Here is a 27,499-nt window from a genome sequence, read left to right as displayed (position 1 = left end):
CCTCAATAAAGCTGTTTTTTAAAAGTCTGTTCATAAATAAGTAGAGATGTACAGATTACCCTGGGTATGAGACACCAAAAAGTAAACTTTCTTTACAAGAAAAATCCCCTCGCCGGTCTTCGGGAAACACATTTCAGCCTTTAGTGTGCAATCAAGTTTGCTGTATTGGAGAAGTTGTTTGGGTCACATTGAAGATGTGAAAAACGTAAGCGTTTGCAGGTCCTTTCTTCACAGGTTTGAACCATGTAGTTAATGCGGCAAAGACACACTACACTGTACTGGAACATTCTCATGGCTTATTTTCAATGGATTCACAGTACTAGAGTCAACCGCTGTTCTGAAGGAATTGGTGTGGTCCTTCATTTACCACAAGGGCAGAGGTGAAGACCGCCAGCAGCTGTGCATCAACATGATGAAATCACGAATTTGGGCTCCCCAGCACGGACACAGGCCTGCTGCATTCATTCCTGGTCGCAGGGCAGTTGTGCGGCTTCAAAGTGCTCGGTGGCTGTTACAGGTACTCCAGTTCCAAGGCATGATGCAGGGCCATGAGGTCCGAGTGGCTGGAGATTCTCCAGAAGGGCATGGCGTGCTGCGAAAGGACACATGGTGAGGCCAGAGAAACTCGCTACAGTGCTCATCCCCTTTTCACTATTGTGAGACCTGCACCTTAACATCACATCTATTTAAAACAAAAATTCAAACTTATTCCTCCCCTAAGAATACTGGACTGCATTTGAGCAGTCTGTTTCTTTTATGGAAGTGATGGATATTTCTTAAGTTGATCTACACTGTGGCTCGAATACCAGTTCCAAACTTTATTATTTTTTTTTTACAAATAGTTTATCGTCAAATTAGTTTCCACATAACACTCAGTGATCATCCCAAGTGCCCTCCTCCATGCCCATCCCTCCTCCCCCCCCACATCCATCAGTCCTCAGTTTTTGTCAGCATTCAAGAGTCTCTCATGGTTTGCCTCTCTCCCTTTCCCCCACCATTTCCCCTTGTTCCTCCGTCAAGTTCCTCCTAATCCTCCTATACGTTCCAAACTTTAAAACACAGTAGCTATGAATGAGACTTTATCAAAAGCAGTCACCTTTCAAAATATGTATCCAGTGGACTTTTGATGCTGACAATTTAAGTTTTCCTTAGTTGGTAGTATTTTACATTTTGCAAAACTTAATTTTACTGATGTAAGAGGCAACTTTTTTTCCATTTATTTCCATTAAGCATTCTTCACATTAACCTTAAAATGGCTTTACCACATGGGAAAATTTTAAATGACTTTTTTTGTAGTTGTTTAAAAAATCAATCTAAAAACCTAGTTTAAATAATGAGAGTATTTATAAAACATCTAGTTTAAATGTGAGAATATTTGTAGAATACCTGAATTAGCCAGAGACAAAAAAAGCAGGAAAAGAACCGAGGTTACCTCATCCATCAAGGATGAAAACATGATTATAAACTGCCATTGTACAAAAGCCCGATAGTAAGAACTTATACATCAGCAGACTCTTTTTTACATAAGAGAAAGATAATCATCATTTTTCAGAGGACAATATTCTATTTAGCCCATAGAAAANAAGGCCTCAGTATAATTTGAAATTACAGTTTTAAGGAATTTTAAAAAATCAGTCAAACAGAACTTGCATGGAAGCAAACAGTGGAATTTAAGTTTATTTTTGTGTGAGTGGGGGCGGGGGTGTTATCTGTAGCTAAATGTGGAAGCAAATAACTATTTTGATGTAGATCATACAGTGTTGTATTCTGGGAATACAAATTATTAAATTAGTTATTAACAATGCCTTTGTCTCAATCTGCTAAAAGCATATACCACAATCCAATATCAAATGGAGTCCCTATCTTTGGTCATCCTTCAATAACAATAGTCCAGGATTGAGCACTAGGGATCTCAGAAAAGTTTTAGGATCATCTACCTGGCAACTTTTGACTAGAAAAATAGACTTACTACTTTGCATTCATTCATTCATTCCTTTTTTTGCATCTGCAGGGATGGTGTAGAAGATGGCCCTGGCCACCTCTGTTTTATAAAAGGAAAAGGCCAGTACCCTTTGCCTGGGGAGATGGGGAAATACTTGGTAACAAGAGGTAATCATTAAGCTAGGTATGAAAGGATGATCATCCAGAAGAGCACTTCATCACTGTGTGTGTTAGGTGGTGGAGAATTCCATTGTTAGGATACTGGCTGGGTATGAAAGAAGGACACAATGGCTGTGGGAGCCACATGGAGCACGACCTACAAGGAGGCTGTCAATAACAATGACAGCTGTAATTGATAGAATACTGTGTCCTAAGCACCTCTCATAGACTCTCAGATTCAAGCCTGTCTATAACCTCCGGGGTGGATCAGTGTTACCATCTCTATTTCACTGATGATAAAACATCTGGAGGATGAACAGAGAGGTTTAATTAACAGCTGGCTAGGAGTGAACACTCGATTCACACCAGGGCTGCTCTGATTTCCAGATGCTGAAATGCCTTCTAACTGTTCTCTATGGCATTTTAATCCAGCAGTGTAAATGATCAGCACCACCGCATACAGCTGAACACACACACACTCCCTTCCAAGTTCTGTTGAGTGAGAGACATGGGAAAACTTGAGTGACTGTGAAGACATAGATCAGATTTTGAAAACCATCTGATCAGTTACAACACAGAAAGCTTTCCTTCTGTTTCTCTTACTGGAATAAAAATCCATGTGTACCCTAAAACACTTGTAAAATGTAGAGCTTCAGTTTTATAAAGAAATACAAATCATTTTGCATGCTATTAGATAACTTTCATAATATTTTTCTATATATTGTATCTGTGCATACTCATATCTGAAATTGTATTTATACAGTATGTACCACTCAGCACTTTGCTCATTTTACTACTTAATCTCAAGTCTGTTTTTGACACATCGTTTTTAAGAAAAACCCTTCACTACTTCAAAATTTTCAAGTATTCTTATATATTTAACCATCTACTTGCCATCTATTGTAATATCCTTGTGTATTTTTCTTATTTTCTTCATTTATTTTCTCTGATTTGCCAGAGATCAGTTGCCCCTCCCCAAAGCTGCTTCTCATGAACACCTGAATAAAGGAAGCTGTAGAGTAGTTCTAATATTCTTATAGATTAGTCTTTCAGGCTCTTCAGAAAGCCATCCAGAAGTTTTCAGGACAACGACCTTCATAAGTAAATATAAAAGTACTTTTATAAGTGGAAGGCTTTGTTTTTCAAAGTAAGTTCAGTCAAATTCTTTTCCATGTTGATTATCTGAAGTTAGATATGTTTCCCATAGAAAACAAAACACATCTGAGAGCTACTGGTATACTCACAGTATGTATTGTAGAATGCAATGTGTGGCAGATAAATTGAAAAGGGAACTGAAAAAAATCCAGCTAATTCTTTGGTACATACTTAAGATATAAATTAGGGATTTAATTCCATAGTAAACAAAATAATCAAATGGTTAAATATCTTCACAGGTGTAGGGGTTGATGCCAGGCTAGAGCACATTTACTTTAAACTGTTCTAAACCATTCTCAAAACAAGTTATAGAAAGGTGAGGTTATTCCCAAAGAGTCCCGGATTGGCTTGTTTACTGCCAATGAAACACTAATGGCTTTTGTCTTCCTATACAGAGTATTAATAAGAACCACATAGCAAATAGCACTCTGAAACAAATTCAAATGATGAAATATGCCTTGGGTATACTACAGATACAACTCATCACAATGCAGTGATGATGGGGTCATTAACGTGTGCAAAAATGCAGAAGGCCCTACAGTGATAACTGGCAAACGGAACAGGTGATCTCTGGGAACACTCCCACACAACGACTGCAACTCCAGCCTCAGTACTATTTCATAACATGAAGGTAATGATCTTTGTTATAATCAACAGTTCTATTCTCACAAAAATTACTGGGCTTCTACTTTAAGAAAGTATATTTGATTTTAAGTGAGTGATTATAAGACTGAATCTAGAGGAGAGGATGGGAAACTTAAAACTCCTATTAACAAGTAATTAGAATGTTGCAAAATAATATTTTCCCTAACTAGCCACATACTGATGTAAAGATTTTATGAATGTATAAGAGCTTCCCAGCACAAGAGGGTTAAGCCTGAAACATATTTCTTACATGAAGTCAGAGATATGGTGGCAAAAAAAAAAAAATCAGGTGCCAGAGTGAGAAGACCTGGGTTAGGTAACATTAGTTATGGGACTTCAAATTATGACATAGTTTTCTGGAGCCAGTTTATTTATCTGTAAAATATCAGTAGTGTTTCTATGCATTAAAAACCATTTACCTGTACAAAATAAAATTATTCCATTTACAACAGTATCAAGAATAAAATAAAAATTAATTTAACCAAGGAAAATAGCTACACTAAAAACATACAAAACAAACAAAAAAAAAACCCCATACAAAACATTAATGAAAGAACTTGAAGACATATACAAATGGAAAGGTATCTCATGTTCATGGACTGGAAGAATTAATATTGCTTAAATGTCCAAGCTCTCCAAAGCCAACTTCACTTCAATTGAAAACCTATCAAAATTCCAATGGCGTTTTTTAGAGAAGTAGAAAAAAGAAACCAATTTATATGGAACCACGAATAACTCCAAATGGCCCAAGAAATCCTGAGAAAGTGGGAAGCATCACACTTCTTGATTTCAAGCTATATTATAAAGCTATCATATCATAATAAAAACAGTATAGTACTGGCATAAAAACAGGTACATAGATCAATGAAACAGAATCAACAGCCCAGAAGTTAACCATGTATATATATGGTCACATAATATTTGACAGTGGAGCCAAAAATACTCAATGGAGAAAAGGCAGTCTCTTTAATAAATGTGCTGGGAAAATTGGCTGCAGCCATGTAAGTGAGTAAAACTAGACCCCTATCTTATATCACTCACAAATACTAACTCAAAATGGATTAAAGACTTAAATGTAAGACCAGAAGTCAGGAAACTCCTAGAAGCAAACATAAGAAAAAAGCTCCTTGACATGGACCCTGGCAATGATTGTTTTGGATATGATACCTAAAGCACAAACAACAACAAAACAAATGGATTACACTGGACTAAACCTCGGCATAGAAATAAAATCAAAAGACAATCAAGGGGTGCCTGGGTGGCTCAGTTGCTTAAGCATCCAACTTCAGGTCATGGTTCATGAGTTAGAGCCCCACGTCAGGCTCTGTGCCTACTTCAGATTCTGTGTCTCTCTGCCCCTCCCCTGCTTGTACTCTCTCTCTCAAAATTAAAGGACAATCTAAAGAATGGGAAAAATATTTGTAAGCCATATATTGGATAAGGGATTAATATTCAAAATATATAATAAGCTCATACAAATCAGTAGCAAAACAATAAATAGATATTTTTCCAAAGAAAATATACCGACAGCCAATAGGTATGTGAAAAGGTGCTCAATATCACTAATCCGGAAAAAGTCAAAACCACAATGAAATCTCACCTCACATCTGACGATGGCAATCATAAAGACAAGAGGTAATAAATGCTGCTGACACTGAAGAAAAGAGAACCCTTGTTCACCGTTGGTGGGAATGTAAAAACCAACTACAGCCAAATCTCCAGAACTCCCATATGATCTAGCAATTCCACTTCTGGGTTTATATCCAAAGGAAACAAAATCATTGTCAAAGAGATATCTGTTTCCTTATAGTCATTAAAGCATTATTCACAATAGCCAAGACATGGAAACAACCTAACTATCCATCTATGAAAGAATGGATAAAGAAGTTGTGGCACAGATGTACACTGGGGTATTATTCAGCCATCAAAAAAAAATCTTACCATTTATAACAACATGGATAGACCTTATGCTAAGTAAAATAAGTCAGATAGAGAAAGATAAATACTGAATGATGCCACTTACATGTAGAATCTTAAAAAAAAAAAACAAAAACCCAAATCCCAAACTCATACAAAAAGAGACTCAATCATAAGGAAAAACAAAAAGAGATTCAATCATAAGGAAAAACATTTTTTTGAAAAGCACATTTTTTGTAGCTATAATGACCAATGTTAATTTATTGTGGCAATCACTTCACAATATATGTAACTCAGGTCATTATGCTGTTCCCTTTCTCAAACTTATAGTTGATAGACATCACTGTACATCTCAATAAAACAAAAAGAAATCAATGAATGAACCTAGAGAGAAGAGAGCTCAGTTGTAAGGTGGAGAGGGTGAGTTGGGCCTGCACTGAATTTGAAGAATGGGCAGAGCTGGTTAGGTAGATGGGAAAGGGGAGGGGTTCCCAGTCAGGATATAGTATGTGACAGGGCTGATAGGTGGGATGTACAGAGCATTTAGTATGGAGGTGATGGGGTTGGAATATTATGTTCATAATAAAGACTAATAAGGAGATTTTTCCAGGTAGAAACATGATGTAGCAATTCCACCTGGAATATCTTGGGATACCTAACTAGGAAGGATGGAGTAGAGGTGTGGCTGGCCAGCAGCAGAGAAAGTATGCAGAAGGATAGTGGGAATGGACTGGGTACAATGGATGGGAGACAAATGAAGATACAATTCATGTGTCTTGGTGATGGGCTAGAGGAGGGGAAAACCAAACAAATTTGAGTAGGTGAACGAGGTTAGTTCATTAGCTGATACTCAGATGGGATGACACAGGATGACTAAATGGAGATATTCCATCAGTTAACTAGAGCCATGGGAGTAAAAACGGAGCTAACCACAGACAGTAACAGAAATAATAACTGAAACTGGTGAGTATTATTAAGATTAGGTATTACTGAGAGTAATGGATACCGAAGCCTAAATCTTTGGAAAGTAGCCCAAACCATGGAAAGTAGCACATGTTTTGGGATTGTTAGAAACAAACTATTCCCTGGATATTTCTCTTGTCCACGTGTGCAACTTTCTAAAGCCCTTTATGCTACCTTTCCTCCTCATCTAGTATTTTGCATTTATTCCTTCTAGTTCTACATAAAATCACTAACCAAAGCGCCAGGTGCATGAACACTCATGTGTAAATTGAATTTTGGTGAATTATTAAGAAGTATTAGTAAAATGTTTAAAACCATAAAAGCATATAACCTTTGGCTTAGGTATTGTACTTCTAGGAATTTTCCACACAGATACACTTGCCCATGCATGAGTCACATAAAGAACATTTACTACAGAACTATTTGTAATGGTAAATATGAAAACCACCTAAATGTTCAGCCCCAGAGAACTTAAAAGTACAGCACATCCATGTAATAGAATACGGATGAAGCCATGTAAAGAAATGAGAGATGCAGAACTCCATCTACTGATATGGAATGACTTCCAGGATGAAGACCATAGCTGTGCTTTCTTATGAATATATTTTCTCCAGAAAATATGCATATGGAAGTAGAAATACTTCCCAAATTGTAAATAAAAAGATCTTGGAAGATAGGTTATTCTAAAAATTCATCATGAAATTTATTGCACAGCATTGCTCTTTTACTATTTGCATAGCTGCTTCTACTCTAGAGAGAAGTGAATTCTTTAAGGACAAAAATGAAATCCAATTCAAGATCTGGCATATATAATGTGCTCATTAAATAGTAAATAAAATTAATGACTTTAGAATAATAAAATTTACTGTGCTTGGTGTTAGTAAGTCTCAAATCTGCAAAAAATGTTACCATTTTTATAAAAGCAACTCTCATTTTTCTCCTATTCTGAGTAAGCTTAGAGTTGAACATCAGAGTCTCTACTTCATCTTGGATTTCAGCAAATTTTAGAGTTCATATTTAGAATGGATATTTGAGTTTGTCTAAGTCCAAGACGGCAATGTAGGAAGACCCTGAATCCACCTCTTCCTCCAAGAATACACCAAAGAGACACTTTTTAAAAATGTATTTAGCAATATCTCCTGAAGAACTGAGGGCTGACTGAACAGCCTTTGCGAAACAAGAGAGAGACCACATAGAGAATGGCAAGAGAACAGAGACTGGAACCCCCACTCCACTGCTGTGAACTGCAGCAGGGAGAGAAAGTACCAAGAAACCACGAACATATTTGTCTGTCCTGGGGCACAAAACAAAGCTGCGGTTTAAAGGGCAACTAGAATATAAAGGATCCAGTCCTAGAACACCACCAGTGAGGGAGCTGCTGAAAATCTCTCTAAATTGGAGTGGTGGGCAAGCACCACAATTTATGTTCTCTTTCTACCTTGATGGCATGAACAGGGGCAGGGCCAGGGCGCCATAGCTGACCCACCACCTTAGTGAGCCTCGGGGCCCCGAGCCCACTGGGGCCCCATTTGTTCCCCTAAGGTGGCTCCCATGGTGGTGTACCCATGCTCACTACAGCCCCAGTCATCTTGCCAAGGGGACACAAGCACAAAGCACCCCAAAACACTCCAGACACATACCACTTGGTGGCAGATGACCTGTCAGGGCACCCTAGCATGTAGCACCCTGAGAGCCATGGCCCATGCCTGCCTTGGCTCCAGCTGCCCTACCGGGTCGATCCTGCACAAAACACCCTGAGATACACTGGCTGACGCCCACTCCAGCTATCCTGCTAGGGTACTCTCTGCACAAAGTGCACCACAACCACCCTGACCTATGCCTACTTAAGCTTCAGTCATCCTACCAGGGCAGCCCCAGCACTGAGTGCCCTTCGACCCCAAGTCCATGCCAGCCACAGCTCCAGCAGTCCAGCCAAGGTTACCAGGCATACACAGGATCATTCCTTCAAGCTGAGGACAAATAGCTGTTTTGCTTAATTCATATAAATAAAGTCAAGCAAAATGAGGAGACAAAGGATTATACTACAAAAGAATGAATGAGCTAAGACCTCAGAACACAAACTAAAATGGAGATACACAATCTACTTGTAAAGAGTTCAAAGTAATGGTCCTATAAATGCTCACTAGACTGAAGAACGGATGAACTCTGTGAGGATTTCACATAAAAAGAGAAAATATAACAAAGAACCAATCAAAGTTGGATAATATAATAACTGAGATGAAAAATATACTAGAATGAATTGACAGCAGATTAGAAGATGCAGAACAAATCATTGATCTGGGTGAAAGGGTAATGGAAAGCACCCAAGCTAAACAGGAAAAAGAAAAAAAGTTTAAAAAATTAGGATAGGTTAAGAGATGTCTTAGACAACATCAAGCAAGCAAACAAATATTTGCATTATGGGGGTCCCATATGTAGGGACAGAAAACTTTCCTAATCTGGGAAAGGAAAGAGACACTCAGGCTTAGGAAGTACAGAGAATTTACCGCAAGATGAACCCAATAAAATGCGTATCATGACATGTAATAATTAAAATGATAAAGTTTAAAGATAAAACATTTTAAAACAGCAAAAGTAATTAGTTACATAAAAGGTAAATCCCATAAGGCTAGCAGCTAATTTTTTAGTAGAAATTTTTCAGGCTAGAAGGGAGTGGCATGGTCTTTTCACAGTGCTAAAAGGAAAAACCTACAACCAAGAATACAAGGGAAGATTATCATTCAGAACTGAAGGGGAGAGTTTCCCAGACAAGAAAAGTTAAAGGAGTTCATCACCACTAAACTGGCTTTACATGAAATGTTAAATTCTTCAAGTGGAAGAGAAAAGGCTATACTTAGGAGAAAATTATGAAAGGATAAAACTTTGTGAGCAAAAGGAAACACAGAGTAAATGTACTAGAACAGTCATTTATAAAGCTACTATGAAAGTTAAAGACAAAAGTAATAAAATCAACTACACCTATAAAAATAGTTAAGAGAACTCATGAAGTAAAGAGATGTAAACTATGACAACATGTGCATAAAACATGTAAGTAAAAATGAAGTTATTTTAGAATGTATTTGTTTTTAAGTGATCATCAACTTAACAGGGGCTGCTATATATTTAGAATATTATATCTAAACCTCATGGTAACCACAAACCACAAACCAATAATAGATACATAAACAAAGAGAAAGAGAGCAAGAGAAGAACTACAGAAACAACCAGAAATCAGTCAACAAAATAGCAATAAGTATATACCTATCAATAATTACCTTAAACGGTCTAAATTCTTCAATCAAAAGGCATAGGGTGATGAAATGGATACAAAATCAAGACCCATCTATATGTTGCCTATAAGACACTCACTTCAGACCCAAAGGCACATACAGACTGAAAAGTAAAAGGGATGTAAAAGATATTCCATGCAAATGGAAATAAACAAAAAAGCCGGGGTATCAATGCTTATATCAGACAAAAATAGACTTTAAAACAAAGACTGTAACGAGACAAAGAAGGGCACTGCATAATGATAGAGAGATCAATCCAACATGAGGAGATAACAACTGTAAATATTGATGCACTCAACACTGGAGCACCCAAATACATAATACAGCTATTAACAGACATGAAGTAGAAAAAATGACAGTAATACAATAATAGAGGACTTTAATACACCCCCCCCCACACACATCAATCAGGCAGAATATCAACAAGGAAACAGTGGCTTTGAATGACATATTAGATATGATGGGTTTGGCAGATATATACAGAACATTCTGTCCCAAAACAATAGCATACATATTCTTTTCAAGTGCACTTGGAATGTTCTCCAGAATAGATCAGAAGCTGGGCCACAAAACAAATCTTAAAAATTCAAGAAGATTGAAATAATTTCAAGCATTTTTTTCAGACCACAACAGTATGACAGTAGAAATCAATTATAAGAAAAAATTGGAAAAAACAAAAAGATGTGGAGACTAATGGGTCGACAAAGAAGTTAAAGAGGAAACAAAAAAAAAATACATAGAGACAAGTGAAAATAAAAACACAAAGGTCCAAAATCTTTAGGATCCAGTGAAAGCAGTTCCAAGAGGGAAATTTTTAGTGATTCAGGCTTACCTCAAGAAATAGAAAGACTCAAATAAATAATCTCACCTTATACTTAAGAAAAAAAGCCCAAAGTTAGTAGAAGGAAGGAAATAATAAAGTGCAAAGTGGAAATAAAATAGAAATTTAAAAATAACAGAAAATACCAATGAAACCAAGATCTGGATCATAGAAAAGATAAACAAAATTGGGGTGACTGGGTAGCTCGGTTAAGTTTCTGACTCATGGATTTCAGCTCAGGTCATATCTCACAGTTTTTAAGTTTGAGCCCTGTGTTGGGCTCTGTGGTGATAGTGCAGAGCCTGCTTGAGACTCTTTCTCTTTCTCTCTCTGTCTCTGGCCCTTCCCCAACTTGTGCTCTTTCACTCTCAAATAAAAACATTAAAAAAAAAAAGATAAACAAAATTGATAAATCTTCAGCCAGACTCATCAAGAAGAAAATGAAGACCCCAATAAGTAAAATCAGAAATGAAAGAAGGGAAGTAACCTACACCATAAATACACATTATTATTAGAGACTACTATGAAAAAGTATAATCTTCCAAACCCAATTGGGAAGAAATAAAAAACCTGAACAAACCAATTACTAGTAATGGAATTGTATCAGTAATCAAAAATTTCCAATAAATAAAAAATTTCCAAACCAATTACTAGTAATGGAATTGTATCAGTAATCAAAAATTTCAATAAAAAATTTCCAAAAAAAAAAATTTCCAGGACCAGATGGTGAATCCTGTCAAACGTTTATTGTTTACATTTTTATTTATGTGCTGATGTAAGTAGCCTATCAAACATTTAAAGAAGAGGAAACAGGAAGCAAGATGGCGGAGAAGTAGAGAGCTCCATACATTTCCCTCACCCCCATCTCTCAAACGGAGAAGGCCTGAAGCCATAGGAACCCTGACAGAATCTAGGAGTTTGGGAGGAAAAGGAGACAGAGTCCACCAGAAAACATTATTGCGTAAGTGCGAACTGGGGAAGATAAAAACAGGCCAGGACTGGAGACATGGTGGGGGTGGGGGGGGATCCACCTCTGCGGGGAGCTGCGGTGAGTCTAGGGGGAAAGAGAGGCAGAAACTGTTCAAGACACTGTACTTGTCCTGGAGAAGAGAAAAACCTCGGCTCGGGACACAGAGGGATCTGGTTTCCTGCTGTGCAGCTGACCCTAGGCAGGATGCACTCATCCCAGGCGACCCAGGGAGAAACTGCTAATCACTTGCCAGCTTGACCTGGAGGGGAAGCAGTGGCACCTGAAGCCTTGCCTGTGCTCTGGCTTGGCTGGTTCCCAGGGGAGGAGGTGAGAGGCTTGTAACTGCTTGGATGATATCAATGGGGCATGTGGACTAAGATCTGGAAACAAGGCCTGGTTGGGACATAGAACATGGTGCCCACCTTGGCTACACCCGTGGCACAGGGAGATCAGACATAAAAGAGTGAGTTGCAACGCTTGGTTCAAGAAGGGGCTGGCCACCACCATTTTTCTCCCCACAACCACCAAGGCAGGACCTCAGGGAGCAGCCGCAGGAGGCACTGGAGGCAAAGACCCGCCTACACCAAACCACAACCATCCCTGCTAGAGAGCCACTTTTTTTTTTTTTTTAACCCAAGCCGGGGCAAGATCAACATGGATGCACTGCCATGATTAATTCTAGATCATTTCTATTCAGATATAATTTTCCCTTGTCTCATTCATAACCCTCCACTCTGTTGGACTGGGTACTCTGGCCACTGGTTTGCTTAAACAGTCACATTTAATCCATTCTCTAGATGTATATTCTACATCTCTACCACTACCTTTTAATCTCTCTCTCTGGAGTAATCAGACTATACAGTTTCTCTGAGTAACATTATCTTCATTTCATTCTCCTCACCTCTTACCATATTCTCCTCTTTCTCTGAATTAAGCCTCTTAGTCTCTCTGCCTGGTCATTTCATTTCCAATTTCGCTTCCTCCCTGCCCTGTCTTTTCTCTCTTTGTATATACTCTTCATCAGCACTGCATACACTTGGCTCTCTATTTGTAGCTGGGAATTCTTGTTTTATGCTTATAGAATGTCCTTTGTCTTTTGGGATTTTTCTTTGTTCTTTTCTTCTTTTTAATTTTTTATTTATCTTGAGTTTTATTATTTGTCTTTCCTCCTTGCTCTTTTTTTTAATCCCTTCCTTTTTTTCTTTCCTTTTTCCCTTTTGGTTTGCGTGTTTGTTGGATTTGTCTGTGCGTTTGTGTGCCTTTATTCCCTGTGTGTTTGTCTGTCTGTTTTCTTTTCCAGGGCTACGTCAAGAAACAAGCCAAAGCACACATGGTGGAGAGTCCCAAATACCACTACGAGTAGGGAAATAAAATAACCAAAGTCTCAACAAGGGACACCAAGAGACACCATTCAAAGAATACTTCCTAAAGGGACAGGCCCTGTACAGTCAAAGACCGTTCTTTAATACAGCAGTACTCACAGGTGCAGAGTGCATAAGAAGCTTTTAAAATTAACAAGAGACAGAAACCTAGCCAAAATGATGAAAGGGAAGAACTATCCTCTAAAGAAATTCCAGGAAGAAATGACAGCTAAAGAACAGCTCAAAAAAGATATAAGCAACATAACTGAACAAGAATTTAGAATAAAAGTCATAAAATTAATCGCTGGGAATGAAAAAGGCATGGAAGACATCAGAGAAACTATTGCTACATAGACTATGAAGGTTAAAGATAGTTGTGATGAATTAAAAAATGCTATAAATGAGATGCATAATAAAATGGAGGTGTCCAATGCACAGATTGAAGAGGCAGAAAGGAGAATAGGTGAATTAGAAGACCGAATTATAGAAAAAGAAGAAGCTGAGAAAAAGAAAGATAAACTGATTCAGGATCATGAAAGGAGAGTTTGAGAGCTCAGAGATACAATCAAATGGAACAATATCCATTTCATAGGAATTCCAGAACAGGAAGAGAGAAGGAAAGGCACTGAAAGAGTCTTTGAACACATTATAGCAGAGAACTTCCCCAACCTGGAGAGGGAAGTAGATGTTGAAATCCAAGAGGCACAGAGAACTCCCCTCAGACATAAGTTGAATCGATCTTCTGCATGACATATCATAGTGAAACTGGCAAAATAGAAGGACAAAGAGAGAATTTTGAAAGCAGCTAGGCATGTTTCCCTAACGGGTACAAAGGGAAACCTATCAGAGTGGTTATAGACCTATCTACTGAAACTTGGCAGGCCAGAAAGGAATGGCAGGAAATCTTCAATGTGATGAACAGAAAAAATATGCAGCCAAGAATATATCCAGCAAGCCTCTCATTCAGAATAAAAGGAGAGATAAAAGTCTTTCCAAATAAACAAAAAAACCACTAAACCAGCCCTACAAGAAATCCTCAGGGGGACTCTATGAGGGAAATGTTGCAAGGAATGCAAGGTACCAGAGACATCACCATAAGCATGAATCCCACAAAGGACACAATGACGCTAAACCTATATTTTTCAATAATAACACTGAATATAAATGGGCTAAATACCCCAATCAAAAGACTAAGGGTAGCAGAATGGATAAAAAACCAAAATCCATCTATTTGCTATCTACAAGAAACTTGTTTTAGACCGGAGGACACCTTCAGATTGAAAGTAGGGGATGGAGAAATATATATCATGCTACTGCAAGTCAAAATAAAGCTGGAGTAGCTATACTTATATCAGACAACCTGGACGTTAAAGGCAGTAACAAGGGATGACAAAGAGCATTATATAATAATTACAGGATCTATCCATCAGGAAGAGCTAACATTTATAAATGTCTACGCACTGAATACGGGAGCACCTAAATACATAAAACAATCACAAACAAACAATCTTATGGATAAGAATGTGCTAATAGCAGGGGACTTTAAACTCCACTTACAGCAATGGGTAGATCAACTAGACAGAAAATCCCTAAAGAAACATGAACTTGAATGACACACTGGACCAGATAGATTTGACAGATATATTTAGAACTCTACATCCTGAGGCCAGGGAATTCACCTTCTTCACAACTGTGCATGGCACATTCTCCAAGACAGATCACATATTGGACATAAAACAGCCCTCAATAAAAATAAAAGAGTTGAGCTCATACCATGCACACTTTCAGATCACAATGCATGAAACTTGAAATCAATAACAGGAAGAAGTCTGGAAAACCTCCAAAAACATGGAGGTTAAAGAACATCCTACTAAAGAATGAATGGGCCAATCAGGCAATTAGAGAAGAAATTAAAAAATATATGGAAGCTAATGACAATGAAAATACAATAATCCAAACTCTATGGGATGCAGCAAAGGCAGTCCTAAGAGGAAAGTACATTGCACTCCAGGCCTGTTTCAAGAAATTAGAAAAAGTGCAAGTACAAAATCTAACAGCGCACCTAAAGGAACAAGAAGGAGAGCAACCAGAGCACCCCAAAAACAGAAGGGGAAGAGAAACAATAAAAATCAGGGCAGAAATAAACAATATAGAAACCAAAGAAACAGCTGTACAGATCAATGAAACCAAGAGTTGGTTTTTTGAAAAATAAACAAAATTGACAAACCTCTAGCCAGGCTTCTCAAAAAGAAAACAGAGCACCCAAATAGGCAAAATCATGAATGAAAATGGACTTATTACAACCAACCCCTCAGAAATACAAGCAATTATCAGGGAATACTATGAAAAATTATATGCCAACAAACTAGAAAACTTAGAAGAAATGGACAAATTCCTAAACACACACTCACTACCAAAATTCACACGGGAAGAGATAGAAAATCTGAACAGACCCATAACTAGTGAAGAATTTGAATCAGTTATCAAAAATCTTCCAACAAATAAGAGCCCTGGGCCAGATGGCTTCCCTGGGGAATTCTACCAGACATTTAAAACAGAATTAATACCCATTTTTCCTCAAGCTTCCAAAAAAATAGAAACCAAAGGAAAACTTCTGGACTCATTTTACAAAGCCAGCATCACTTTGATTCCCAAGGCAGACAGATACCCAGCAAAAAAAGGGAACTACAGGCCAATATCCTTAATGAATACAGATGCAAAAATCCTCAACATGATACTTGCAAATCAAATTCAACAGCACATATAAATAATTGTCCACCATGATCAAGTGGGATTCATTCCTGGGTTACAGGGCTGTTTCAATATTTGCAAATCAATCAATGTGATACATCACATCAACAAAAGAAAAGATAAAAACCATATGATCCTGTCGTTAGATGCAGAAAAAGCATTTGACAAAATACAGCATCCCTTCTTAATAGAGACCCTCGAGAAAGTCAGCATAGAAGGAACTTACTTAAACATCCTAAAAGCCATCTATGACTAGCCCTTAGCTAACATCATCCTCAATGGGGAAAAACTGAGAGCTTTCTCTCTGAAATCAGGAACATGACAGGGATGTCCACTCTCACCACTGTTGTTTAACATAGTGCTGGAAGTCCTAGCATCAGCAATCAGACAACAAAAGGAAATAAAAGGCATCAGAATTGGCAAAGATGAAGTCAAACTTTCACTTTTCACAGATGACATGATACTCTACAAAGAAAACCCAAAAGATTCCACCAGAAGCTTACTAGAACTGATCCATGAATTCAGCAAAGTTGCTGGGTACAAAATCAATGTACAGAAATTGGTTGCATTTTTATACACCAACAATGAAGCAACATAAAGAGAGATCAAGAAACTGATCCCATTCACAATTACACAAAAAACTGTAAAATACCTAGGAATAAACATAACCAAAGATTTAAGAGATCTGTATGATGAAAACTATAGGAAACTTATGAAGGAAATTGAAGAAGGCTGAAAGAAGTGGAAAAACATTCCATGCTCATGGATTGGAAGAATAAATGGTGTTAAAATGTCATTACTACCATAAGCAATCTACACATTCAGTGTAATCCCAATCAAAATTGCACCAGCATTCTTCTCAAAACTAGAACAAACTATCCTAAAATTTGTATGGAACCACAAAAGACCCTGAATAGCCAAAGCAATATTGAAGAGGAAAACCAAAATGGGAGGCATCACCATCCTGGACATTAGCTTTTACTACAAAGCTGTCATCATCAAGACAGTATGGTATTGGCACAAAAACAGACACATAGACCAATGGAATAGAATAGAGAACTCAGAATTGGACCCAAAAATGTACGGCCAGCTAATCTTTGACAAAGGAGGAAAGAGTATCCAATGGAAAAAAGACAGCCTCTTTAACAGATGGTACAGGGAGAACTGGAAAGCAACATGCAGAAGAATGAAACTAGATCATTTTCTCACACCATACACCAAAATAAACTCCAAATGGATGAAGGACCTGAATGTGAGACAGGAAACCATAAAAACCTAGAGGAGAAAGCAGGAAACAACCTCCTTGACCTCCACCGCAGCAATTTCTTACTTGACACATCCCCTAAAGCAAAGGAATCAAGAACCAAAAATGAACTCTTGGGACTTCATCAAGATAAAAAGCTTCTGTACAGCAAAGAAAACAATTAATGAAACTAATAGGCAACTGACGGAATGGGAAAAGGTAGTTGCAAATGACATCAGATAAAGGGCTAGTACCCAAAATCTATAAGGAACTCACCAAACTCCACGCCTGAAAAACAAACAAACCAGTGAAGAAATGGGCAGAAGATATGAACAGACACTTCTCCAAAGAGGACATCCAGATGGCCAACAGACTCATGAAACGATGTTCAGCATCCCTCCTCATCAGGGAAATACAAATCAAAACTGCACTGAGATACCACCTCATGCCAGTCAGAGTGGCTAAAATGAACAAGTCAGGAGAATCTAGATGCTGGCGAGAATGGGGAGAAACGGGCACCCTCCTACACTGTTGGTGGAATGTAAACTGGTGCAGCTCTTCTGGAAAACAGTGTGGAGGTTCCTCAAAAAATTAACAATAGAATTCTCCTATGACCCAGCAATAGTACCGCTAGGAATTTACCCAAGGGATACAGGAGTACTGATTAGGGGCACATGTATCCCAATGTTCATAGCAGCACTCTCAACAATAGCCAAGTCATGGAAAGAGCCTAAGTGTCCATCAACTGATGAACGGATCAAGAAGATGTGGTTTATCTATACTATGGAATACTACATGGCAATGAGAAAGAATGAAATCTGGCCATTTGTAACAATGTGGATGGAACTTGAGGGTGTTATGCTGAGCAAAATAAGTCAGGCAGAGAAGGACAGATACCATATGTTTGCACATGGTGGATTACGAGGAACTTAACAGAGGACCATGGGGGAGAAGAAAGGAAAAATAGTTGGGGAGAGTAAGGAAGGCAAACCATGAGAGACTCTTGAATGCTGAGAAAAACTGAGAGCTGATGAGTGTGGGGGAGAGGGGAAGGGGGAAGATGGGCATGGAGGAGGGCACTTGTGGGGATGAGCACTGGGTGTTATATGGAAACCAACTTGACAATAAACTATTAAAAAACATTTAAAGAATAGTTAATACCTATTCTCTGAAAGTATTCCAATAGAAAAGGAAGAAAAGCTTCCAAATACAATCTAGGGGATCAGATTTTTTGATACCAAAACCAAAGACGCTATTAAAAACAAAAACTACAGGCTAATATCCCTGATGAACATAAATGAAAAGTCCTCAACAAAGATTAGCAAATCACATTAGACAATATATTAAAAGGATTTTTCATCACAATCAAGTAGGATTTATTTTGTGGATACAAGGATGATTCAGTATCTGGGAATCAAAATGATACATCCCATTAACAAAATCAAGGATAAAAACTGTCTCGTTTTGCAATCTCAATAGATGCGGAAAAAGCATTTGACAAAATTTAACATCTTCGTGATAAAAATTCTCAATAAACTGGATTCTGTGGAACATACTTCAATGTAACAAAGACGATAAACCCACAGCGAACATCATACTCAATGGTGAAAGACTTGTAACTTTTCCTCTAAGATCTAGAAGAAGACAAGAATGTCTACACTTATACTTTTATTTGATGTAAATAATTAGAAATAAAAGACAGTAGCAAAATATAGAAGTCCTAGTTGCAGCAATGAGACAAGAAACAGAAACAAAAGCCATCCAAAGTGGTTAGAAAGAAGTAAACTGTCACTATTTGCAGATGACATGATACTATACAGAGAAAACCCTCAAGACCCATGCAAAAACTATTAGAAGAAATAGTGAAGTAGCAAAAAGAAATGAAGAAAACAATTCCATTCACAAGTGCACCAAATAAGATAAAATACCTAGGAATAAACAATCAAGGAGATGAATGAACTATACTCCTAAAACTATAAAACACTGATGGAAAAAATTTAGGATGACACAAATAAATGAAAAGACATTCCATACTCATGGATTTAAAGAATTAATATTGTTAAAATTCCCATACTATCCAAAGCAATCTACAGATTCAAGTGCAATCGATATTGAAATACCAATAACATTTTTCACTGACCTAGAACAGAGAAGTCTAAACTTTGTATGGAATCACAAAAGACTCAATAGCCAAAGCAATCTTGAGAAAGAACAAAGCTGGAGATATCGCAATCTTAGATGTCAAGGTATATTATATAGCTGTAGTAATCAAAATAGTATGGTGCTGGCACAAAAAGAAACACATGGAGAAATAGAACAAAACAGCCCAGAAATAAACCCATATGTATATGGTCAATTAGTCTACAACAAAGGAGTCAAGAATATACAGTAGGGAAAAGGTAGTACATTCAGTAAATATGCAAAAGATTAAAAATGGCCACTTTCTTATACACCATACACAAAAATAAAGTCAAAATGGATAAAAGACTTGAATGTGAGACCTGAAACCATCACAGTCCTAGAAGTAAATATAGGCAGGAAGTAATCTCTAACATTAGCCCCAGCAACATTTTGCCAGATGAGGTCTCCTCAGGCAAGGAAAACAAAAGCAAAAACTATTGGGATCACATTAAAATACAAGGCTTTTTGCACAGCAAAGGGAACCATCAACAAAGAGAAAGGGGAACCAACTGGATGGAAGAAGTATTTGCAAATGATAGATCAGATAAGGGATTAATATCTAAAATGTATTAAAAAACTTATATAAGCCAACACCAGAAAAGCAAAAAAAAAAAACCAATCTTATTAAAAATGGGCAGAGGACCTGAATAAACATTTTTTCAAAGAAGACATCCAGATGAAAGACACATTAAAAGATATTCAGCTCCAGGAAAATGCAAATCAAAACCACAATGATCTATCACCTTATACCTATAAGAATGGCTGGCATCAAAAAGACAAAAAAATAACAAGTGCTGGTGAGACTGAAGAAAAAGAAACCCTCATGCACTGTTGGTGGGAATGTAAATTGGTACAACCACCATGGAAAACACTACGTAGTTTCCTCCAAAAGTTAAAAATAGAAATACTGTATCCAGTAATTCTACTACATGGTACATACCAAAGAAAATAAAAACACTAATTAAAAAATATGTATGCATCACGATATTTATTACAGCATTATTTACGATAGCCAGGAAATGGAAGAAACCTAAGCGTCGTTGATAGATGAATGGATAAAAAGATGTGGTATATATACTAAGGAATATTACTCAGCCATTAAAAAAAAAAAGAGATCTTGCCATTTGTGGCAACATGGATGGACCTAGAGGGTATTATGCAAAGTGAAGTAAGTCAGAGAAAGACAAATCTCATATGATTTCACTTACATGTGGAATCTAAAAAACAACATAAAATAAAGAAACAAAAAAAGCTGAAGCAGCCCCATAAATTTGAAGAATATACTGGTGGTTGCCAGAGGTAACAAGAGTGCAGGGGATGGGCGAAATAGATGAAGCAGAGAATGGAATGAATAAGTCAGGGTGATTAAAGGTCCAGCACAGTGAATATAATCAGTGGTATCGTGATAGTGTTGTATGGCGACGGATGGTAGGTACGCTTGTAAGAAGCATAGAATAATGTATACAGTTACGGAATCACTGTGTTGCTGTGCTGTACATCTGAACCTAATGTAACACTGTGTGTCAGCTATGCTTAAAAAAAATCTAAATAAATTAATGAAACAGACATTTAGTAATGAAGACTTTGCCATTAACCACTAATGGATGCTTGCCATTTTCTCTTTGGTGTTCATAAGCAATTGGAATAGTTCTCCAAAAAGTAAATAAAGGAACATTAGTTGTAAGTTATAAAACAAGGCCACTTTTACTCTAGAGATGACAGTTGCCGTCGGTATGCAGAAGACCATTACATTTGATTTTTTTCAATTCATTAAATTCTAGGAACAAAAAGGTGCTGCCAGAAAATGCTTTCAGGAGATCTTTTTGATTGAAAGTTGTTCCTTTAAATAAACAAAGGTGTTCTTAACTTTTTCTCTTTGAGGGGGTATGTTCTCATGATATGAATTCTAGAATTAGAAAAACTACTGAGGAAAGCTCCAGGACTATACTGGCAAAGAGAACAAAGGTGAGAGACAGACTTCAGGCTTCAATTGACCATTATGAAACCGGTAATGGGCAGAATACTTACTGGTTTCATTTCTGAGCTTGGAAAAAGTAACTACCTCAAGCAAAAGAACCTTATTTAGAGAGATGAAAGGCAGCTCTACAGGGAAAAAGAAAGAATGTTGTATTAGATTTTTAAAAGGACTCGGGAAACTAAGAGAGACAAGCTAAATGGTTAAAACTGATTTAGAAGAACTGAAAATGTGTTGATTTTGCAGAACATTTTAGCGCTCCAACTTGCAGAACTTTACTCGTTCACTATTTTATTTAATAATCTAAAATGCTCACGAACTATACATCACAATGGATTTTTTCTTAAAATTTTAACCATGAATGTAAACTTAGGGAAAAGAGAACACTGAAATAGTTCTATCTGCCTCCTGAAAGGAAGAAAAAAGCAAACATTGCCTACTTTATTCCAATAATTTAAAAAATAAGCATGAAAATTCTTTTTTGTAAATCAAATCATATTTAAGATATGAAAACAAAGTTTATAATCTAAAGGGACTTTGTGCTATGTCTCATGGATATAATTAGCTTTAAATCCTAGTTTGACTACTTCCAAGTTATGTATCTTGGCCAAATTATTTACCTTCCTGAACCTTGGTTTTCTCATATATAAAGTGGGTCTAAGGACTCCTTCCTCGTAGAATTATGGAGAGAATTTAATGAGATAATGGACAGGAAGTGCCTGAGAGTGTGGGACATAATAAGGACTTTATAATTGATAGTAATTCTTTTTTCTCACTATTATGATTATTAATCTTTCTACAGCATGGATAACCATCTCTTATTTTTTTTAGCTTGAATTTATTTTTAGTTTTTTAAATGTTCATTTATTTTGATAGAGAGAGCAAGACAGAGTGTGAGCATGGGAGGGGCAGAGAGAGGAAAGACAGAGAATCCGAAGCAGGCTCCAGGCTCTGAGCTGTCAGCACAGACTCTGAAATGGGGCTCAAACCCAGGACCTGAGCCAAACAAAGTCAGATGCTCAACTGACTGAGCCACCCAGGGGCTCCTTGAATTTTATATATAATTTTTAAAATGAGATATTGCTGCACAGTATTCCCTATCCCCTAAACTAAATATTTCCCCTAAGTTTAATATTAAATATTCTCTATTTCTATGAAGAAGTCCACTTTAAAGATACTCCTTGATGGCAAATTATTAGAATCTGGTCTCTTAACTCATGCACAAAGTACTCTGTTTATTAAATGTTTCTATTTATTTATTTATTTTGACAGAGAGAGAGAGAGAGAAAGCACACAAACAGGGGAGGGATAGAGAGGGGGGACAGAGGATCTGAAGTGGGCTCCGTGCTTATGGTAGTGAGCCCGACGTAGGGCTTAAACTCACAAATGGCGAGATCATGACCTGAGCCTAAGTCGGATGAGCCTAAGCCTCAACTGGTTGAGCCACCCTGGCGCCCCACAAAGTATTGCTATTTAAATACTAGTTAACCTAATAAGGTTAGACAGAGTATAAGAAAGGGATAGTTAATTTGTCAGTGGGGAGGAATGATGACATTTAAGTTTTATGCAAGGTTATCAGGACTCTGAAACTTCTGAAAGATCCGTACATTGTACATATACACATCAACAGTCTTGCAACTCCTGGTCACAGTTTTGCTAGAATTCCCACGCTGGTGGGTCTCAAGGTGCAAAGACTGTTCACAACAGATAGTCCCGGACCCTTACCACATACACGCACCCCACAACATCAAAACAGAAAGCTGAAGCTAAGAATACTCATTCACAGTCAAAAAATTCAAAGAGGATGTTCTTCGCAGGCAGCTGCCTAATTCTTTTTGGCACGGGTGTGCTTGTCCCGATGAAAAAGAAGAACACTTTCAAAGATAAAGAGTGGAAACAGTTTTCACTGTTCTGCAGAGGGAGCAAATACTCTTCGCCCTGTGGCTACTTCCAATTCTGACATCAAACCAAGAATTCCTTTACTTTTTCCATGTTCTGCTCACCCACGATGAACATTTAAGAGGTAGACTTCTCGGAAAGGTTTAGCAAGGGCTCGCCCAAAGAAGGCTTGCTAGGGCGCACGGGGTTTCACTGTGTTCCTTGCATTTGAAGGCACCACTTTTATAGGCATCCTTCTGTCCACCACAAGCTAGAAGGCCATATTTTGGCAACCTTCTCTTGAAATCAAAACTCTTTTGGTGACTGGTAGAGGGAGAAGGACCGGCCTGGGGGGTGCAGACTGACTCCACTTTGACCCTGCTGACCAGCGCACCACTATCTCGCTAGCCACTACGAGGTCCTGTCTAGGAATGGCCTGGGGATTCCAGAGGCTTTTCCCGGGAAAAGACCTGAAGTCTGGATTCCCATCAAACGTCTCTTTAACTCTCCAGGGTTGAGTTTTGGGTATTCTAATTTAGTCTGGGGAAAATTTCATTTTATGAAAACAGCCTGAAGGGCTGACAGATGAACGTAATGATCGTGGTGGTTGCCCACTGGTGAAGCTGGAATGTCAGAACTAGTGGTTAGATTGCATGTGCGGCTCTGCATCAACCTCTTTTGGAGCTGAAGTGTATGTGGGTTTCCATCCACACCAATCCCACTTGGGGAGCGTGTAATCCTAGGCTCATTGCATATCACTGGGTACAACTGAAATAATCTATCATTTATAGAATTCGGGTCACTTTCTCTGGTTTTGTTAGAATTCAGAGGTACTGGAGGTGAATTAAATCACCTTCAGACTCTGTAAGAAGGCTGGCCACGTATCATGCTTATTGCTGTGTCTATATGCTGGTGACTTTATGCATCACTTCCATTACATACTGGAATACTTCAGAAGAGCCGAATTGTTGCATCCCTTATGGAGCTATACAGTGATGTCTATCAGTGAGTGTGTGGGGAAAGGGAGGGAAGATATTTGTACTGGTTAACCTCATAAAATATTTACTTAAAATATTCTTCAATTTAATTTAAACCTCTTCAATTAAAAATATATTTAGAGACTGTGCACCAAGATTTAGGGAGTTGTAAAGAACTTTTTGAAAACAAAATCTCAAACAACAGGCTAAGTAGAATAAGATCCCTGCCTCTTGCACTCACATTTTACTGCTGAAACAGGCATATCCACAAGTAATTAATACCAATGCTACCTTTTGTTGTACACTTTATACTATCAGGCTGCTTTATGGCTTTCACATCTTAACTAAACCTAATCCTTAAGATGGCCGAATGAGCTAGATGCTATTATGATTGCCATTTATAGAGAAGGAAAGGGCAAGAGGAGGGATAAATAATTATCAAAGTCAGAAAACTGGTAAGCAGTGGAGCTGTAATTCAAAGGCAGGCTGTCTGCTCGAGAATCCAAGCTATTTACAACAGTTTCCCCAGTGAAAGTGTGAGTGAGAACTACCATAATTAAGCTCTAACAAACAAGGGAAATAGAAATGGTGGTACATAAACTGGATTTTGAGAAATGATTAAGACACTGCTAGTAGGGCACTGGGGAAAAGATTATTCCAAGCAGAGTCCAAAGCCAGGAGGAAGAGCTAGGCATGGCTGAAGAGGCTGCAATGTCAAGTGCTGGGGTGAGAAAGATTGCACAGGTAGGCTGTACTAGACTGAAGACCTGAGTGGTCCCCGGATGAAGAAATGTGGCCCCCTCCTCCTCACCTCTTTTTGAAATGCAATGAAATACATTAATGAGAAAGCTTTTGTGAAGGGAAATGGCAGAATCACACCTTGCAGGGATGGCGAAGAATAAAAAGATGTATGATGGACAAACTGGGAGTCAAGGGACCTGTAGCTGGATCCGCCCCTTTCCTCTTCTCCAAGTGTCCCAAGGGACGTGAGGTGCTCACCTTGTGATAAAAAGGCGGCATTGTCCTCTAGGACAGCAAATAGTTTGGCAAGCCAGCTCTGACTAACTGGTAGAGTCTTTCTGAAGTAATGTCTGGAAAGTTCTTAGTCTGGATCCAGGCTCAGGTAGGTTGTAGTCACTTGGCAGTGTCTACCATGGGGCAGAATGGGATATGCTCACGTGAGCACCACAAATGGGGTCTCTATGTTCTGGATGATGGCTGCAGCATGAAACCCTCCTCTTTGTTTAAAAATCTATGTTCTGTGAAGACCAACTATCCAGGAGCTTTGGGTCTGTAGAGGGCCCTATTCAAAAAGCTCATATTTATGTAATTCTACTGTCTTTTTTCACTGCTTACAGTTCTGAACAGATTTGTCATTTGTTTCAGAGAAATGGAACTTGTGTAAATGATCCAGGTATGAGCATTTCGAGGACTCCAAAATTAAATGGCATGAGAAGCACCATCGAGGAACACTCACCTTCTTTGCCCCTTGCTCTTCTTCCACACCGTCTCCTATAACAACGTACACCACTTTTCTTCCAAACCTTTGGATTATCCTCTCAAAACAGCTCTCCTTTCCTAATGAACAAAAATAAATTATGAAAAATGTAAAGTCTGGGTAACTCAGCACTATAGTGCTTCAACTTTTTATATAAAATACCCTCCTTTATGCTTCTGATTCAATTCTATCCTACTTGTACAAACTGGAAAAGAATGCTTTTAGATGCCATTTGGGTAGAATGTGGAACAGCACAGTAAATTAGAAATTGTCAGTCATCCGGGTGGTGTTCTGTCCTTTAGAAATGGTCAATTTTAGGGCTTTTTTTGTTCCTTAAGGACTCATTTATTAAAAAGTAGGATCTAGTCAATATCAGTATAATATTTGGGGGAAAATACTGTTTTACAGCAGCACTTTTTTTTTTCCTACAAGCCAAGACTTAACAAAGGCATTGGATTCTGGCAACATATTCGAACTTGATTTAAAAAATGTTTCACGATATTCCAATCTGAAAATAAGGCCTGATCCAAAGTCTATTGAGAAGAATGCGAAAAACAAAACAGAACAGAACAATAACAACAAAACCCACCTGAGCCTGGTTTTGTTAGACAGCAAGAAGCCAAGCCTCATGTGTTTACTTGAAATATTCTGGTAAACCTGTTTCTGAAATGAATGTCAGGTAATTGGGGGCACTACAGAGAGATCACGCCCACCCTACCCAGGCATCTAAGTCCAATAAAGCACTTTCCTAGAGGAAAAGTGGGGCCAAGGTAACAGAACACCTTTATCTATCCATTATCTTTCCCATGTCAAGACTTCATTTGGGCTCTCTGGCGGCACATCCTTGCAGTTAAGGCAGCCACTGTCGCTGCTTACAGAAGAAACTGGTGTTGCAAGTCCCAGGCTGCCAACAAGGTCATTTTAATGGACAATGAGACAGTTTATAGTTTTCAAATGTAAATGGCTGAGCAGGCCCGCATCTCTTTCAAATAAGGATCAGATATACTCACGAACAAATTGCTTGTTTGCTTAAACAAATGTCTGCTTTATATTTGTATTTTGCACTAAAATCTCTGGTTTGCATCTGACAGAACGAAATCGGGCCCGCTTTATTCAAAGGATGTAATTTCAATGCTTCTTTGCTTGCCCACTAAACTGTGAAATATTAAATCACTTTAAGAAACAAATACAAAGTGCAGTTTTCACTGCAAAAATATACAACCCAAAACTTAGATGTCATGAAACTTTTTTCCTCCTTAGAGGGAAATGTTTATGTGTTTTTGCCAAGTTTCCTTTTCATGGGAAAAGGGAGGTAATTAAACTCAATGTTATTTCAAGGTGAAGCTGTAGTGGACAAAAAACAATGTCTGTCTGTATACTGTCTCCTCTAGGCTTCACTGTGAATTCAGGGTCACACGGACATCTTCCATAATAAAGACTGAGAAACCGAAGCTGACTTTTAGAAGTTAACTGGAGCTCCCACGTGGGATTTCTTATTTTGATGAATCCATTTTGTCTGAAAGACCATCACAGCTCTGCTAAGTGACATACCGGTCATCTCCTCCAGGGACTACCATTTGCCTACAAGGAAAATTCCTGGGTTTTCTGCATTGACTCCCAAATTGTAGCTCTTTTGATGGCAAAATTAGCAAAACTACAAGAGTCTCAATCTCTACTTTTCTTATTAAAAATACTGCAGAAAAGTGACTCTACCTCTAAGGTTTTGGGGTAATTTCTACCAACACGCATTTTTTAATTCAAATTTTTTTATTTCG

General features: G+C 38.0%; 1 protein-coding gene across 10 annotated transcripts in view; it reads right to left on the bottom strand.

Moving 5' to 3' along the window:
* Window positions 1–511: 511 nt before the first annotated feature.
* Window positions 512–27,499, bottom strand: part of EYA1 (EYA transcriptional coactivator and phosphatase 1) — a 169,265-nt gene continuing 142,277 nt past the window's right edge. For all 10 annotated transcript variants that reach the window (XM_077752479.1, XM_077752484.1, XM_077752485.1 and 7 more), the window contains 2 exons: window positions 25,704–25,804; window positions 512–592 (listed from right to left, as the gene is read on the bottom strand). In XM_077752479.1, the coding sequence (XP_077608605.1) occupies window positions 512–592; window positions 25,704–25,804 (182 nt within the window). The remainder of the gene's footprint in view (window positions 593–25,703; window positions 25,805–27,499) is intronic.

This window comes from Crocuta crocuta, unplaced genomic scaffold (genome assembly GCF_008692635.1).
Source record: "Crocuta crocuta isolate KB4526 unplaced genomic scaffold, BGI_CrCroc_1.0 scaffold141, whole genome shotgun sequence".
Classification (NCBI taxonomy): Eukaryota; Metazoa; Chordata; class Mammalia; order Carnivora; family Hyaenidae; genus Crocuta; species Crocuta crocuta.
The sequence above is the reverse complement of the archived record's forward strand: the minus strand, read 5'-3'. Positions and strand labels throughout refer to the sequence as shown.